At 37.0% G+C, this 18,737-nt stretch overlaps 1 protein-coding gene across 1 annotated transcript in view; it reads right to left on the bottom strand.

Moving 5' to 3' along the window:
* Nucleotides 1–18,737, bottom strand: part of LOC136036691 (rap guanine nucleotide exchange factor 2-like) — a gene marked incomplete in the record, with an annotated part of 209,413 nt that overhangs the window by 92,452 nt on the left and 98,224 nt on the right. Inside the window, 2 exon segments of the mRNA XM_065719002.1 lie at nt 3,979–4,134; nt 14,940–15,167. Of these exon segments, the coding sequence (XP_065575074.1) occupies nt 3,979–4,134; nt 14,940–15,167 (384 nt within the window).

Below are 18,737 nucleotides of genomic sequence, written 5' to 3'. Positions count from 1 at the left end.
TCGCCTTTTTCACCCTTTTTGTAAAGGGGGACAATCATGGCTTTCACCCAGGATTTTGGGAAGTGGCCCATTTCCCAGATGCCTATTGTGACTTTATGATAGATGTCTACCAGTTTTTCTGGACCCGACTTAAGTAGCTCTGACTGTATACCATCCGGGCCAAGAGCTTTGTTTGTTTTCAGGGATTGTATAGCTGAAACTACCTCTTCTCGTAATGGTGATACACTTGGATCTACAGGGTACTCAGGCAGTTGAAAAGACAGTAGGACAGATAGATATTTTGGGGTTCAATCTCTGACAGAAGTGTTCCTTCCAGAGTTCCCGCCTTTCCTCAGAATCTGTGATAAGTTGTCCGTACCGTCCGTCGTACAAGGGCTTAGCCTGGATCCTATTTTATACGGTTAAACACAGTTCAAACGAGGAGCCTTCCCATGAGTGAATCTGTGATAAGTTGTCCAAGTTTATCTGGCAGGGCCGTTGCTGAAATAATCGACTTTCTCTGTGGTCTGGACTCCGTGAGTTGGATGATTGACAGCTTATTCGAGAGAGCGGTTTTATTCTTGTTTCTTGTTTCGATGTTTTTCAGCAGATCGACACGGTATCTTGGGTAGCTTTTCTTAGGTGGCTGGGGCTTTCGGAGGCACATACGAAGTTCTGACATGACTAGAACATTGTCTGAGTCAAAATCACCACCGACTAAAGATACTAAATTCAATACTAACGACTTCCAACGCTTGCGAAACAGTATAAGGTCAATTATATTTGAGGTTCGACCGTCTGGGATCTCCATGTGATTTTTCTGAGTTATCTATCATTGTGTTGGTAATGAAAAGCTCGTTAACATGACATAAATCTATGAGCATTTCCCTCCTAAGGTTTTGTCGCCCATGTCCGAACTTGCCCATTACGTCTTCAAAACCTGCATTTGATTGTACGACGATGGTGCTGAAGTCGAACAGAACATCCTTCTTGGGCACCTGGTTTATGGTGTGTTGGAGCTGGGCGTTGAAGTCTTCTACATCTTGGTTACTCCGGGAGGAGTCGTGGGCATAAACTTGGATGATGGAAATGAATCCTTAGCAATGTTAGCAGTTAGCAATGAATCCTTAAAAAGGGCGGTGATGATTTGCTCTGAGAGTGGATTTATGGCAAGTAGAGATTTATTAGCACGTTTCAGAGTAGAAAGCCAACACCTCGACGGTGAACACCATCCCTTCGTCCCGAGGTGATGAGGTCATTGTCCAGGGTTCTGGATCATCTGCCCTTCACAGTTGTCCCTATAGGAAGGGATCCTCCCGTTCAGTGTTCTGCAGCACCGAGCAAAATGACCCATTGCTAGGGGAAGGTTTGTAACCACCGGGAGGTGTCCACACACCGGTGGTCCTCCCTTCAATTATGGACCCCCAGGAACTAGGTCCTCCGTTGATCCGCGCCTCCTATGGAGATGCCCTACATATCTCTAGGGCCTTCCCCTATCCGGGGAACGCCGGGAAAACGTATAAAAGTGCAACAGAATAGGGCAAACCAGAAAAGTAACCCCTATATTTTCCTAAATGAAAGAGTTTCCATATTTTACTATTATTCTACTACTTTTGTTGAATTTCATCCAAAAACTCATTTAATATACTGGATTGTATAACTTAAATAATGATGAGATGATTCTAAAATATCTGACTCTCGGGAACAATTTTGAATTCCAATTAAAACAAACAAACAAACATTTGTTGAAGGCCAAGACTAAAAGGCATGACGCGATTGTCGTGCGCAGAACAAATTAATTTACAAGTATGATCCAACTGGGGTCAAGTAAAACGTAGGAAATTCAGAAATTGTGTTGGGTTACAGAATTTAAAGGTAGAACTTCACGAGAAAAAGTGGAACTTTAATGGGTGAAAGAGTAGTGATCGCTTCAGTCAGGTATAGTGCTATGATTATTAGCAACAGTGAAACCTAGATTAGACGTGTGTACCATCAACAAGTTATTTGATTTTTTTTTCGATTTTTTTGTCCTTTCTATTATGTTATCAGCAGGGATTTCAGCTAAAGTTTGACTGGTAAGACCATTTTCGGAAATAATTTATGTTTTAATTTCCGGTCTAATCTTTGCTGCAGGTTTTCCATATAATTAACGTGTGCTCAAATCTTTATTTTTTACTGGACTACTGGGGGCACCAAATATGTGCTACTATTATGTTTATCTACCAACCAATGATGGGTCATCTCTTTGTTCAGCTAGTTGAAGGAATTGAATTCCTAATTAAAACACAGGAGCTAAGAGCTCATACGGCACTTGTGACGAGGTCGGAAGAGGCAAGAGCTCATATGGCATGAGCTATATCTAGCAAAATTCTAAGAGTAAATAGATTGATCTAAAAGGAAAATCAGAGGCTTAATGCCGGTCGGGATTTAAAACAAGAGCTCTGAGACACAAGGTCCTTCCAAATATCAAAATTCATCAAGATTCGATCACCCACTCGTAAGTTAAAAATACCTCATTTTTTCTAATTTTTCCTGTCCCTTCAGCATGCCAGATGGTCGAATCCAGGAAAAAGACTTTATCAAGTCAATTTGTGCAGGTCCCTGACATGCCTACCAATTTTCATCGTCCTAGCATGTCCAGAAGCACCAAACTCGCTAAAGCACTGGACCCCCCTGACTCCCACAAAGAGAGCGGATCCTGTCCAGTTATGTCAATCACGTATCTAGAACTTGTGCTTATTCTTCCCATCAAGTTTCATCCCGATCTCTCCACTCTAAGCGTTTTCCAAGATTTCTGGTTTCCAGGTTTCTGTTTCCCACCTCCATTCCCCCCCCCCCACCAAGTTCCCGGATCCGATTTGAATTGAAAATGGAGCATCTGAGACATAAGATCTTTCTGTATATCAAGTTTCATTAAGACCTGATCAACCATTCGCAAGATAAAGATACCTCAATTTCCACGTTTCCCAAGACTCGCGGTTTCCCTCCTCCAATTCCCCCTAGTGTCACCGGATCTGGTCGGGATTTAAAATAAGAGCTCTGAAGCACAAGATCCTTCTAAACATTAAATTTCATTAAGATATGATCACTTGTTCGTAAGTTAAAAATACCTCATTTTTTCTAATTTTTCCGACTTAAACCCCCCCCCCAACTCCCCCAAAAGAAAGCGGATCCGTTTTGGTTACTTCAATCACGTATCTAGGACTTGTGTGTATTTTTCCCACCAATTTTTATACCCATCTCTCCATTCTTTTCGTTTTCCAAGATTTCCGGTCCCCCCCCCCCCCAAACTCCCCCCAATGACACTGAATCCGGTCGGGATTTAAAATATCAGCTCTGTAACACGATATCCTTCTAAATATCAAATTTCATCAAGATCCGATCACCGTTCGTAAGTTAAAAATACCTCATTTTTTCTAATTTTTCCGAACTAACCGCCACCCACCCCCCCCCCCAGATGGTCAAATCGGGGAATCAACTAATTCACATTTAATTTTGTTTTGGTCCCTGATACGCCTGCCAAATTTCATCGTCCTAGCTTATCTGGAAGTCGCCAAACTAGCAAAACCGGGAAAGACAGACCGACAGAAATTGCGATCGCTATATGTCACTTAGTAAATACCAAGTGCCACAAAAAACTGATCATGGAAGATTGAAATAAACGTACTGTTATAGAAAGGACAGCAATTTCGATTTATAAATAATATAACAGAAGAAACAGACCAAGAAAATGGACGTGTCCAGTATAAAAGCTTTTCGCGTAGGTATGAAAGACTTGTACGCAACGCAAGCGCGACTTGATCGTAGTGTAAACAAAACGCATCGCACAACTGCACCATTGGGGAAGATGCTTTGACCAGATGTCTGGTTTATTATACCAAAATTTCATATATTTATGTTATACTTTATATACGTTTCTGGTCTTCGATAAAGGCGGGCAACCGTCCTCTAGCAAAGCTGCGGACTCTTGCAAATATGGACATATAGGTAAAGACTTACCATAACTCGACACATGTCTTTTCTCACGCACAAAGTCATGTTACTAAAAGCCTTGAGTTGCTGAGTAAATTCCAGCAATATCTCGATATCTTCCTCCGTTCGATCGCTAGGATCTTTTTCCAAGCATAGCTGAATAGTATCCCGTACAGCAACAGTCTGCAAATAAAGTTAATTCATAAACACAGATGTATATAAGACACATACAGATGTTTTTCTTTTATAAGAAACCCCCTCCCTCAGTAAAACGTGAAAAATGGAAGAATAATAAGAAAATTATTCGAAATATATGGAACTCCTGTTCCTTGCCAACAACGATATAAAATTCTAAAAAATAAAATTTAACCTTAAAAACTTTATTGCTTACTTTTTCAAACTTTTATTCGTAGCAGTAGAATGATGTAACCTTTTGCATAAAATTTGAAGACACTATCATAGGATCAAGTACACATCGTGGGTCGTTTTCTGCTAACGGGCAAAGTAATTGGTATTTAGGTGAGAAAAAGAGTTTTGGAAGACTCAATATGCCTGATATATTTACAGGTTGAAAAAATAACCACAGTCCACGACATGGTTGAATGGGTTAAGCACATACCTGACATTTAATTGTACTACAACTTGTAGTACAATAGTACAATGTAGTACAACCTGCACTATGTAGTCTACAAGAGTTACATTATGTTGGATATAGACAAAAGGGTAGCCAATGGCAAAATATTTTTAGGTGTTAAGGCATTAATAATTATAATAAGCCGATGGTTGTCTAAAAACTGAAAGATGTGGGCATATGAACACTGTCATCATGATGCAAAAACAGCCCTTTTTCGTCATAATTTATACTATTTCTTTTTTAATGGCAATTTGGTAACTTGATGAACAGGACTCTAACGACCAGCATTACCAATGCTTTGAGATAAACTGTACCGGTTTCCTGGCTCAATTGAACCCATAAGATTCTTTGGAACGTTATAACCTTCCAAGTCAGTTTCCATTTTACAGACAAAAATATTAGAATTAACTGATGGTCATTTTTTTTTCATTAATATCTTCATCCTCTCTCAGAAACCAATTTCGAGCGCTCCCTGTCTGATGATTGGGTTAAAATTCGCAAAGGTTTTTTTTTGTGTCATGTCAACGAAAGCCCATTTTCATTTGATTAAATTCCTAAGAGGTGACTTCAAGAGTTTCAAGAATTTAGAAAAGAAGGCTTGACACCGCAAATATACCTCAAATGTGCCGAGATGTACCAGACATTTTGGATTGTAGCATGAAACGTCCAGACCAACTGCACTGCTACCAGCAGATCTAAATTGCACCAAAAACGGCACAATTATCCCGCATTGGCGACGCTGACAACGACCCGTAATTAATTACAAGGCTCTTTTACGTTACAAATGCATTTTTTCCCCGTTAACATTTTTATTAGACATAAATGAAAAATATCACCAGCGGTGATAAGATACACCTATCTATAAGATACACCTTATCTTAAGTGAAAGTAGCACGCATTTCACGATGACAGTTTTTCTCACAGAAGAAAATTCTCGAAAAAAAGTAATTGCAGCAAAAATTTTAAAATTATACATTTCTAATCGAAATTGCGGATAGTGACAGAATTTTTAAACACGAAATTACAATAAGATAGAAGGCTAATTGCTTAAAGCACAACTATGGCAGAAATACAATTCTGCGTCTTAAGACAACTTTAAGACCCCCCCCCCAAAAAAAGGAGGTTTTCCCGTCGTCAAGTACTCAGTTTGCCTCTGTTTCAATTCAATATGAAAACATTTCACTTCACCAGCCGACTAAGCTGTGCCTACAAGAAAAAACCTGCTTTTTTAGTGTATTGCTCCGCTTTCAGAAAGTATTCACTTATTTAGAATAACATAAAACTAATTTGAGCAGCATAAAAGTTAAGCAGCATAGTTGCGAAGGCTTGATCCATCTTCTAAAACAACTCCATGTTATCCGCGAAAAAGGCAGGCAGGGAGAAGTCCAATAAAACTACTTCTGGCTTTCATGTTACCTTTTTTATTGATAAAATTATACACGTTTTTAAACTAAGGAAACAATGGTTTTGTACCAGATAATTTGTCTCGGTGATCATGTCGGTTATTATGGTTTGCAGGAATGTGGTTTCAATAAATACTATATTTTACTACGATGATTGGTTTGAAAGAGAATTTGAACATCCAAATTTCTTGTGCTGGCTCAAAGCTTAATTTCTCAGATTCAAAGCTTCACAAATAACCAGCTTTCGTTTTTTTCTTATTTGAGTTTGTTAGCTCAAATGATCCTAACCCAGGAGCATTGCGACTAAAGCACCCCCCTTCTGGCCGTGTCCCATTCACATTGAGATTTTACTGATACGAAGGTTTAAGCCAATCAGAATTTTTCGAAGAGTTTTTCAGCCAATCAGAAAATCCCATGGAAAACTGGCACTCGGTAGTTCATTGGGAATAGGTCTTTATCTGAATTAAATTTTAAAAAAATTCAACTGAAAGTAAGGAGCAGCATTAAAACTTAAAACAAAAAGGAATTATTACGTATATGAGGGGGGTTGCTCCTCCTCAACACCTCGTTTTTTACGCTAATTTTATTTCCCGTTAAAAAAAAAACATCTTATTGTTCTAATTAAACGAACATAGTTTTTCAGGAGTCATTCTTAAAGAATTGGGACATAATTCAGACTTTAGCGTAAAGAGGGAGATATAGTGCCAGAAAATCTGACTACACAGACAAGATTTTTACAGATAAGATTGGTCAAATCCAGCGTACTCTTACATCAATCGAAAGAAGAGACTTGGGACTACACAAATATGATTTTAGTTTGCAAAAAAATAGTACACTTTTTACTGCAGCTTAAAAAAATCAGATTTTTGTCAACAAATTTCTAACAAAAAAGCTAAAACCTATAAATTTTTTCAAGACAAAGTAATTTTTTATATTGAAAAAGAAAGCCCGTTTAATTCCAAACACATTGAGCTAAGAAATTTTTTTTAAATTATTGTGTCTGAGGGGTCTGCAAATTTTTAGCGATTGTACCCGATACTAGGAATTTCGTTTAGTAACCTGCTACCTAGCGGGAATGTTTTGTTTTTCATCATGTGAGAGCGGATAAAATTAGTCGTTCCTGGTCAGATTGAAAGTCATTGACCCTGAAGCGATGATGTAATATTGTCCAAATAAAGGTAAACATCAGTTAATTAGCGTTATTGAGGCAGACAAACAGTTATTTTACGGGACATGATCGGTTTGTTAGAACTATGGCTCAAAACGTCGACCAGGGCAACAAAGACTCGCTTTCCAAAAAAAAACGAAAAACATCGCTTTCCAAACTGGAGGCGTGCCTCCCCAGGGAGGCATGGACTAGTCTATGGGGAGGCGCGAGTATTAGCCAGGACTGACAAAAAAACAAAACAAATGAAATTAAAACAACACATTCACGCGAAATATCCTAACCCTTTCGGGACTGCGGTATTTACTGGCCCAGGATCAACAAAAAATAGGTAAAATTAGCAATCTATAGTTTATGTAATTTGTGTCTAACTAATAGTTTAATAGGTAAAATAGCAATTTGCAATAGATAGTTTGTAATAGGTAGTAACATAGGTAGTTTCCATATCTCAAGGTAGAATTAGCAAGATTTTATAGATTCTGGTAGATGCTTTATTCAGGGTTGAACAAATAGATAATTAGACGATTTAGACGTTAGACGTTACAATCTTTGCGATTCATTAGTTTATCAGATACGCGCTTCAAAATTCACCTTATAAGTAGAGGAATAATAGCGATTCAATTCATTTATGCTGAACGAGACTGTGACTAGGAGTCTCATTTGACAGCAACTGCTCGGATGTTGCCATACTTGGCGGCGGCTGACCATCCTCAGCATACAAGATGTCTCATACAGTACCTATCTGACATACAAAGTTTACCACTAACCTTCCCTGATGTACAAAGGAATTTCATGAAAGGATACTTCGCAGCGAAGAGAACGCACACAAGGTTCACGGCCACCTGTTCCGATACTGGAATGTACAGTGAACAAGAATGTCAAGACGATGGCCGAAATAATAGGAGAACAAATGGATGAAAGACAGACTGAAGCTTGGAATTTTACCTTACCGATTTCCGCTACCATCAGCAATGGTTTCCTACAAGTAGTCAACGTATCCACAGAGGCACTGAAACATCACGAGGACAGTCAGTTGACAACGACGCGATTATAACTTTCGCGAGATAGAGTTCGATACATTTTCGCTACATGTGGCAATCCGTTCAGCAGAGCAGACTTCGATCTAGTGAATATTGTGATGTCAGAAGTTATAGACGATGAGAAAAATTTTTCTGATATTACTTGCGTAGTCACAAAAGGAAAAGAGGTGTTTGAGGACTTTCTGTGCAACAGGAAAGAAGATGTGAAAAAGGTTGCACTCCTTCAGAGAGAAAAACTAAGAATGTGAAGGGTGTCCCTAGAACCAATTTCTTGAGCTCTGAAGTAACAGCCTTGAAGAGAACCATTACTGCTCAATTGAGCTACGGCGAAGAAAAGGAGAAAGCAGTTACAAAGATCCTCACAAAAGAGGTTCTTCCTTCCTCTCCATTCATTTTTGAACATCTTCCGCAACAATCAACCAAGACATACTGTGGATGGAAAATGAGGACGGGGAACAAAGCTATGCTGTTGAAGTGGCTAAGAAAAAAAAAGGCGGACTTGCAGCTTGGCCGGCAACTTTGAAATCAAAAGAAACAAGACACAGCTAAAGTACACATCATTGACCTAATGTCCAAGATAAGGTCATATATCGGCCTGCCAGGTTTTAAACAGTCAAATCGTTTGCGGAAAGATTGCTTCTATCGTTACTGAATGATCTTTCAGTGGGTATTCCTGAAGTCCACATTGTCGCAGATCGGTACGACGGGCTGTTTGGGAAGGTCACGGCCACCGAAGAGTCGATTTCCTTGAAATCAGCATGCACACGAGGGAAAGGGAAAAACTTCCAGATTTCAGCTCTTAGCACAATTGAAGAATGAGATGCCGTACTTGCGAGCTCAGCGTCTAAAAGCCGGCTCCTCGAAATTTTGTATGAAACCTGGGAGCAGATGGCTGATCAGCTTCCGAACCCACTCACCCTTTTTCTCTTAGGTGAGTTCAAGGAGAGATTGTGTTCATTTTTTGAAGAGCCCGACTTCCATTATCCCAGTACACAAGCAGGCGGATGGAGTCAACTTGTCCAAAGAGGAGCAGATTATGTTACCGTTCGTGTACTTTCTGTCAGTGTGTGACACAACCAACTTTTCCTTCGGCGTCGAGAAACTTTCTTTCTTAAACACCGCGGCGTCTCCAACTTTTGCCTAAACAACGGTGTCTGTGACGGCGCTGATCTAGGATGCAGAAGGGAAGCGTTCAGTCGACGCGTTTAGAGGAGTTTACGACCTATCAAATTCCCGATCACTGAAATGTACGGTAAACAAGCCGGCCCCAATTCACTGACCAGTGTAAGAGCTAACATTTGATGCCAGAAACAAGATATGAGAAGACTGCAACCTTCTGACGACACCTTCGAGCCATGCATACGAAGAGCCATATTCGTACATAGATAATCTTTTCGTCAGTACAGGCGAGGCCGAGCATTGCAGATCCACTCCACCATGGATGGAAGACGGCTGAAAAAGGAGTAGTAGATGCGGTCGTCTCAAGCTATAAAGAAGCCTGAAAGCTTACCGCAGATGCAAAAGAGGAAGATGCAGGAAAGACTGTAGCTGCTCATAAAATGAAAGGATGCTGCAGCTTACGCTCGGGCCACGGAACGAGGAGGGCACGCAGGGAGTCTGACCTTGCCCCATCTGAATTTTTGGAAGAAGAAAATGAGGAATATTTGTGAAAATTTTATTTTATACCTTTTACTTTTAATTGCAACAGGTCCCTAATCAGTTACTATTACCCAATTTTACGGGCAGGCCGAGTAAGACAACTCTACTGCGCCGAATGAATCCATCTATGAAGCAGAATTCTTTCATGTAGTAAATACCTCAGTCGAATCAGTGGCAAAACAGGTCCCAAAAAGGTAATTGCAGACCCCTTAATACACCAGAAAACATATTCGTCCATTCTAAAAAACACTTTTTTAGTCATTTTTTTAAACCTATTTTTATTTCTAAGTAAAAGTTAAATTCTTAAACAGTTGGGAAGTTTGAAGTATTCCTATCCTCTGAAGAAAAAAACTGTCCCTTTTCACGACACGGCTAGTGATCATTTCAGTGACACTACAAAAAAAAATTGCAGACCTTTTAAAAATAAAAGTTTATATTTTTTTTTAGCTCAAATTGTACGGAATTGAATGAACATTCTTTTCTAATATAAAAGAAAAGTTTGTTACCTTGAAAAAATTTCAAGTTTTTACCCTTTCTTTGAGATATTTGTTGAATTTTCCAACACTTATTTTGAAACTGCAGTAAATAGAGAAAAATAGTGTTTTTTTTTTATTTAAAAAAAAAATTTCTTGTAGATCTAGATCTCTCCTTTCGATTGATATAACATTACGCCGGATTCCTCAACCCAATAACTCACAAAAAATCCTGAATCATCACACTTAGTTATAGGCTAAATTTGGCTTATATCTCAGAAACACTTCAACGGCGAACATGCAGCCTATGATATTCGTCTTCAGCATGGTCAACAACCCTAGGATCCGTCCTCAGCATTTTTGTACCTTCCGACATGGGCGGGTGCACGATATAGAATCTGGGTCCCAGGCTAAATGGCTGGACGTTGTGGATGGAGGACAAATAAATTAGGAGAACGAAATTAGTCGATGACAATGGTACCAATTCGCAAAAATGTAGAATGTAGGGAGGAGAGTGCAAAATTCATTTTTCAAAATCTAATAGAGGGTAATTTTTCGGTTTTTTAGATTTTTTTCGATGTAAAAAACAGCAAAAATTTTTTTAATGAAAATATCAAAATAACTATTTTTAAAAATCAAGGAGGGATCCCCCATTGCCGCTACTGGTCTATGAGAAAACAAATAGCACTATATTTCATATTAGATTTAATTTTATTTTAATTTTTATTCATTTAATTTAATTTTATTTTATTTTATTTTATATTTTCGGTTAATATGTTTGAATATTAATCAATAACGAGTAACTGCACTGCTACCTAAAATTCAATTTCCCTTTTCGTTTTCCTATAGCTTTTCTTGAAACTACTATTACGAGCCATCAAGCAGCAGATTAGATGACCATCTCAACAGCAATTTCAAAAATCCTATACTAAAGTATTCAAACATATTGAAATAATTTCAAAGACTTTAAATCGGCACAAGAAGCTAAAAACGGACGATAATCAAGAATCTTAGATCAAAAACTGGCACAAAATAAAGCCAACGACAGGGCGCCGATTCTCAGAAATCACGTATATCAGGTGAAACGTACCAAGCGTGATGAAATTATGGCAAGCGAAAGTTAACCAACCATGGTGGGACTGTGTCAAACGTTGCCGAGACAGTGTCGCGAATAGCGGACCTTTACGGTAAACGTGGCGCTCCGAGATGTACGCCATCTAAGCGAAGGAGCGCCATCATTCAGAAATCACTTACACTAGGTGGTGCATACCAAGCGTGAAAAAAGAATGTCAAACTGTTAGAACAGTTCCAACCGTCGTAAGGACTTTGTCACGCGTGGCAGAGGTTTGCGACACACTTGGCACTCCGAGATATACACCAGGTGGCATAGAGTGGGTGATCCCTCTGTTTTAAGTTCCAGGAATGCTGCGCTTGTCTAGCTCTTAACGTGAGCTCGAACACTATTTCAATAAGACTTTCTTTTTCCCGGTGACATTTTCTAAATAGTAAGTACTACATACGTAACATATTCTTACACATAACAAATAGACAATAATAAATCACTACATTATGTCCAACTCTTTTTGTTCTGTTTATTTCTTCCGGTACTATTAACGCACTCGTAAAAAGGACACAAGCACCATAGTAAATCGACTTGATTTCACGGGTTGTTTGAGTAAAAACTTTGAGGTGAATGATCCCGTTTAAAGGTAACAGTAGCCATTTGGTAAATTGAAATAATATTTACAAATATATATTTGTTCACTATTGGGATTTTGGCACTAATTTAGAAGCAACCGCTTTAAAGTATGCTTTACACCAAGACTTACGAAAAAAAATTAAGAACCAGTTAAACAAAATAAGCCAAGATTTTTAAATATTTTTATGACGAAATTGATGGCATGAAGTTGCTAAAAGCTTAGGACTTGAAAAGGCACTAGACAATAATTTAGCTAGGTTTTCTCCCTAGAGTTGTGTCCGTTGAATTTTATTTAGAAGGAATTAGCAGATCAGAGTTGTCAACGTTTTAAGATAAATTGTACCGGTTTTATGACCAAAATTTAAAACATTCATTATGGTACAATTACAGAATTCTGCATCAAATTCAATTTGACAGACAAAAACAAAAAAAAATATATCTGAAAAGCAGGCAAACTTTTTCCTTTGGCTCATATCTTCATCCTATTTCAGAAAGGTCTTAGAAACTTTGAGAGCTGTTTTCTCGTGGATTAGTTTTGGGATTTGCGGATATTTCTTTTTAAAAGTAAGGAAAATCTCTTTACTTTTGCTTTCATCCCAAATGATTAACTGGAGGACTTTAAAAATTTTGAAGAAATAAAACTTAACCAGTCAGTAAAAACGCAATGTAGCACATTTTACTAGAAATTTTGGATTACTATAAAATATCTAGATGTACCGCATGTACCAGGACCTCCCAGCCTAATAATAGTTACTGAATAAAAAATAGTAATAAATAATATAAAAAACAAATATATTAATAACAGAAGAAAAATCAAAATTACTTAATTTGCCCTTTCTCGTCTTCCAACCCCATGCACACCAACCGCCCGCAAGCAGATGTTTCTTGAACCGCACAATTTTAAATTGCGGCACAAACTGGACCGAACAACAGAACAAGAACTGAAAAATGTACTTAGCAATTTTTTGAGAAGGGGGAGGGTCACAATTTCGTGTGTGGGTGTGTATTCAAAAAACACTAAAAATGGCAAAATTATATAACAAAGATAAGTAATTATAGGAAAAATTGTGATAACATAAAAATTGGGGGGAGGAAGCACCAAGTTTTGAAGGTCGTGTCTGGAAATACAAAACCTAACAAATCCGAATTGAGGAATCTCTGCTTTTTCCATTTTTCGTATTCTAAACTTTGGCAAGGCCTATTTCTCCCCCTCCACCATATTCGTCATCAATTTCTCAAAAGACGACACATTCTGTCGTTCTTTGGCTGGAAATCCTGATAAGCGGACAATTACTAAGGAGACGCGTAAAAAAAAAACAGGGATTTTAAACCTATTCTGCTAATACTGTATCAAATTTCCATCCATAGCCTAAGAGGCATAGTTTTATGGTCCTATCAAACAATATAAAAGTATAACGGACAAAACAAAACTGAGACTAAAGCAAAAGGTTTTATACACAATTCATTCAACTGTGACAAAAAGAGGAATTGAACTTTTTCATTTTATTTTTCCACCAACTATGAAATTTGTCTTGAGAAAAAATTTCAAGAGAACCATAAATCTCTTGCATAGCTTTCACGGAACAATTGTTCTACATAGAAGAAAAGAATAATGAGCTCTGTTGATGAATCTAAGATGACAAATGGTTCTCATTACCTTTTTTTGCTTTTTTTTTAACTAGACACAATTCTTTATTCTAAATATTTGACTCAATTTAAGTGATCTTGAATAGGCTGCTCCAAGTATGCACAAAAAGATGGAGGAGCTTGTCGCCTCCCCAAATATTAACAACATTATAATATCCCACAAATTATAAAATAACTGTCCCATTTTTTTCGGGATTGTTTCTAAACTTATAGACCAAGAAATAATCTCTCGTGCATAATTCGTAGGTATTTTATGGAGTAGGCTAACACATTAGGTTGTCATATTTACGGTAAATATATGGTTCTAAACATCAAGGCCCCATAATCTACCCCTCATTTTTTCAACTAAAAAAATGAAAAGAATTTAAAAAATTGTCGATTTTTTTTATTTTGAAATTTTTTTTCTCTTTTTTTTACTAGCCTCATGACTAGCTAGGAGACGGTTTACGTTGATGTACTAGCAATGTTCTTTTTCGTTTTTTTTAAGAGAATTGCCGATTGTGGCTTAAAGCTAGCGATTTTCCAAATGATCTACTGGTTCGTGCCCTATTTAGGACACTTTCTATTGGAGTTTTTATATAGTTCCATAAAGTAGATAAGCCCTCCTTCTTTCGTCTTTTCCTCCGTTTTTTTTTCTGTATACACATTCGCTTTTAGACACATAAACAAAGAACCACATATTCATTAATTTTACCTAAGCCGCTGTTTAATATAATTAAATAAAGAAAGAACAAAATTTTCAAGTGAAAGTAAGGACCCACATTACAACTTAAAACCAACAGCGATAATTCCATATAATAGGGGGGTTGCCCCTTCCTCAACCCTAACTCTTCACGCTAAAGTCTTAAAGTTCATGAAAAATACTCCCCATTCAAATTCAATGGCCCTTCTGTTTGAACAGTCTTTCATAAAGAATTGTTACAAAAAATCGAACTTTAGTCACTCCTTACTTACAGTTCGTTACCACTAACTATTTGATTCGAAATTTCTATAAATTTGTTTTCGCCATTTAAAATTTTTAATTTAATTTAAATTTTAATTTTAAAATTTAAATTTTAATATTAATTAATTTAATTTAAATATTAAACATTTTAATTTAAATTTTCAGCACTATGGACTAGAGTTCGTTCTTTACTAGATTGCCCCCACGGGGCAATATGTACCTATGTTCTTTTTTTCGTAGTGTGGCTTGCTGAACCGAAAGTGATTGTTTGATAATTGGACTAACCAGCAACATATAGATAATAATAATTAATACAGATATATACCCCAATGTCAGCCAAATCATCTTCCTCATCGCTATCAACTAGCGACTCTTTTAGGCCAGACAAATCGATATCGTCTTGTTCAGTTTCAATCGAACTTTGAATGCTGTGAAGCGTGTCAGATCCCGAATAGGCGCTGCTTGTATCTGAGCCACGAGAACTTCGCTGTGATTTTGCATATAAATCACTGTGACCTCGAATTAACAGAGTGTGGAGATCATTTCGTGAATACTAAAAAAGAGAAGATAAACAAAACTATTAGGTAACTGAGACGAAAGAAGATGTATAATTTTATGCAAGAAGACTGTAGCGATGATTTACAATGTTTCTCAAACTAAATTCACAAAATACCCCAAGATTCAAGCAAATATAATAGGAGAGCATGAAAAAGATGATTACAAAACTACAACTGAAAAATTGAATAACTGAACTAAAATTTTACCTAATATTGTTTTTATAATTGAAAAGGAAATGTATAATCATGCATAGGCCTACTATTTTTTTTTTCATTTTTGGTCGATTAAAATCAAACCAGAAATGAATCTAAATGCATTTTTTATTTTTATTCGCTAATTATTAGCTTCAAAGAGAAGAAGCTGACTTTTTCAGCTCACGTCCAACGTGAGGTGAAAGAGCGCCCAGCCTTTTTATTTACTCACATCAGCAGCAAAATATGTAAAATGCTTCCGAACAAGACGCTAAAGTCGCACAAATGTTTTGTTGCATTACGTTTTCATTCCAGCTTAAAGTACCAAGAGCGTCCAAATAAAAACGGCTTTAACCCTCTGGAACCAACAGGTATATTCATCCCTGAAAACTTTGGTTTTCTATGATTTTTCTTCTGGTTGTTTCTACCTTACGACACTTCTAGGGCATTGCCTTGGGCTGTATCCAAGAGGAGGTACCCGGTGTAGGAGGTACCCGGTTTGAACCCCATCCCCCTCCCGAAATGTTTGTCCAGCTCGTACGATGGTAACAGCAATACATTTAAACAAATTTTTGTTGCGCTCCCTAAAGTTTTCTTTGTACCCCCCACCCCCGAACAAAATTCCTAGGGACGCATCTGGCAGTACCAGAGTTTAGTCAGCGTTGCCACATTGAACAATGGAAATTAATATGCAAAAGTAGTTAGTTGAATTTGGAAATGCTTTTTTATCAGTTAATATTCAAACACTAACAATTTGTTGATTCCCAATGACAACTACACTTCAAAGGGAATGTTCACCTTATTTAGTTGCTTGGGGCCATTTGTAGCTCATTTATCTGTTTTTGCTAATTTTTCACATACAATTTTTTTTTTTTTACTTGGTGCATGCCTAATGGCCAAATCATTACGAGAATTTACTAATAATGTGATTTAGCTAGCACTAATTTGTACCAATCAAAATTCTTCATGAATTTTTTATCCAATCAGAAAACCCTGATTGACTCAAAATAGCGGTAACTAAATTTTGGCATTAGTAAAATATCATTGTGAATTACCCTTCGCCAATTCTAAAAATGAGATTTTGTTTTCACTGCCCTTGGTACTGCGATGCTAAAAATTTGCAAATTTGTTACGCTAAAATTTATTTTCGTCAATCATTGCCACTATTTTTTACTTAACAAATTAATATGAATTTGGGCAAAAGCTAAACAAAATGTAGTTTTACAAGCTGTCCTAAATAGTGACCATAATTTAATGCAATTTTTTAGTAGAATGGAGACATTTTAATGAAAAGATGCTAGTGCTGGGACAAATCTTTAAAAGTTCAATCTAAGGTCTTTATGCAAGTAACTGCTTTGAGGAGTGTAGTTCTGCACATAAATTACTGGTACCTCGAAGAAACCGTGTGAAAATAATGTTATTATGAAAAAAAGACATTAAGGAAAAACAGACCGGAAAAAATATTGGGTAGCTGTGACGGAAGAAGGATGTGATTATCTGATAAAAGCACCAAGTACAGTAAAAATGAAGACTGATTGTTTGAATAGGTTGAAAGGAAATTTGGTAACCATATATATCTAAAAAATTAGAGATTTAATTTTTAATAAAAATATTTCCATGTGCAAATATGCAGTTTTGGTAGTAGTGGGTACCAAATCTAAAAAAGGGGGTTAAAAATCAACGAAAAAAATAAACTAAATACATATGGCATCAAAAGGGTCTTGAGACGGAGATTAGCACCACTGGCTCGGACCTTAAGGGTCTAGTGCCGCATCCTTACCTTACCTTATATGGCATTAAACAGCTTAAGAAAATGTGAATTTCCTTGAAGGTGTAGTCAGATTTAAGACTTTGACGCCCCTAGGCTCAACCGTTCTTAGCGCCCCCAGTTCAAAGCGATTTACGGAGAAACATCCGAAAATTCGGAGGCACTGGAAACCCTGAACAGAACGCCACTCTGGATGTCGGATCTCTGGTGCCATTCTTGGGAGACATCCGACAGTTTATAAGTGGCTACAGAATTCCTCTGTTGTTTTAAAATCACTTTTCTGTGAATAGGCAGCGCGGCAGTAAGGTCCACTTGGCACTTTCACGATAAATCACACCAGTCAAGTTTTTTTTTTAAGGAACATAAATCGCTCAGTGTTTTTTTTTGTGCCCCTCGGCATTGCGCGCCCTAAGCCCAGGCCTACTGGGCCAATGTGTAAATTGTGACCTGGGTATAATTGTCTTTGGGAATCAACAGATTATTAATATTTGAACTTTTATGGAGGAAAAGCATTACCATATTTAACTAATTGATTTTGCTTACTTGTTTTCAAGGTTCAATGTGACAAAACTGATTAAAATGTGGCATTGCCCTAAAAGTACCCTGAGTCTGAAACAACCAAAAGAAAAGTCTTAAAAAAATCCCAGCTTTCAGATATGAATAGACTTAAGATGATCTCATAGATAAATATTTAAAGTTTTTCAAAGCACTAATTCTCAATGAAAAAATTAAAATTTTAATGCAACAATAGATGCTAGTGATAACTGTAACTCAGTATTGATAATGAGCAAGCTCCTAAATAAATATAACCCCTAAACAATTAATAATCATTTTTATTTAAAGCACTCAATTTAAGCAATGGTAAAACGCCAATTAATATCAGCAACAACCAACGCAAAAACTGTGGGATTGAAAAATTACAATTGCATTTTCAAATTGTGTGTAGAAATTTGCATTAGGTGGTGTTGTACTTGGTGAAACAAGGACATTTTTCTGTGAGTAAACATAATTCATTTTACATACAATTACACAGGGGCGAATCTCCAGCATTTTTATTGGGGAGAGGGGGTAAAAGGGGTCAATATTCGGATATTCCATGGCATGGGATATATAATAATATTTTTCTACATTATTGGGGAGAAACTGCCCCCCCCCCCAAACAACAACCCAGTAATTACGATGTAAGCTACCAAGAATTCCATTAAATATTTTAGACTTCAAGAAAATAATATTACTTAATAATTTAGAAATAGTTTGAATCAAATTTATAATTTTCACGGAATTCACTTCGTCATGGGCGATATCTTTTCTGGCTTTATTTCATAATGACTCTTAATATTAGAGGTGTTCACCAATGTTTTAGTACTTGTAAATCATTTATGCAGGCGTATCCTATAATTTAAAATCAATGTAAAATCCCTTGGATATTTAATTTTTCAGATTAGCATAAACTCCTAAATTGAAGATATGTGATTATATAGGCATCAGTAATGCATGTAATGTTCAAACCAAATCGGATTACGGCCATCTTTGAAATTTTCTTAGGTCCAACTGTCAAAGTAATTGATTGAGCGTACTCCAATGATCCTAGTGAAATTTACTTATT

The sequence above is a fragment of the Artemia franciscana genome, chromosome 15 (assembly GCF_032884065.1).
Source record: "Artemia franciscana chromosome 15, ASM3288406v1, whole genome shotgun sequence".
Lineage (NCBI taxonomy): Eukaryota > Metazoa > Arthropoda > Branchiopoda > Anostraca > Artemiidae > Artemia > Artemia franciscana.
This window is presented reverse-complemented; position numbering and strand designations above follow the sequence as displayed.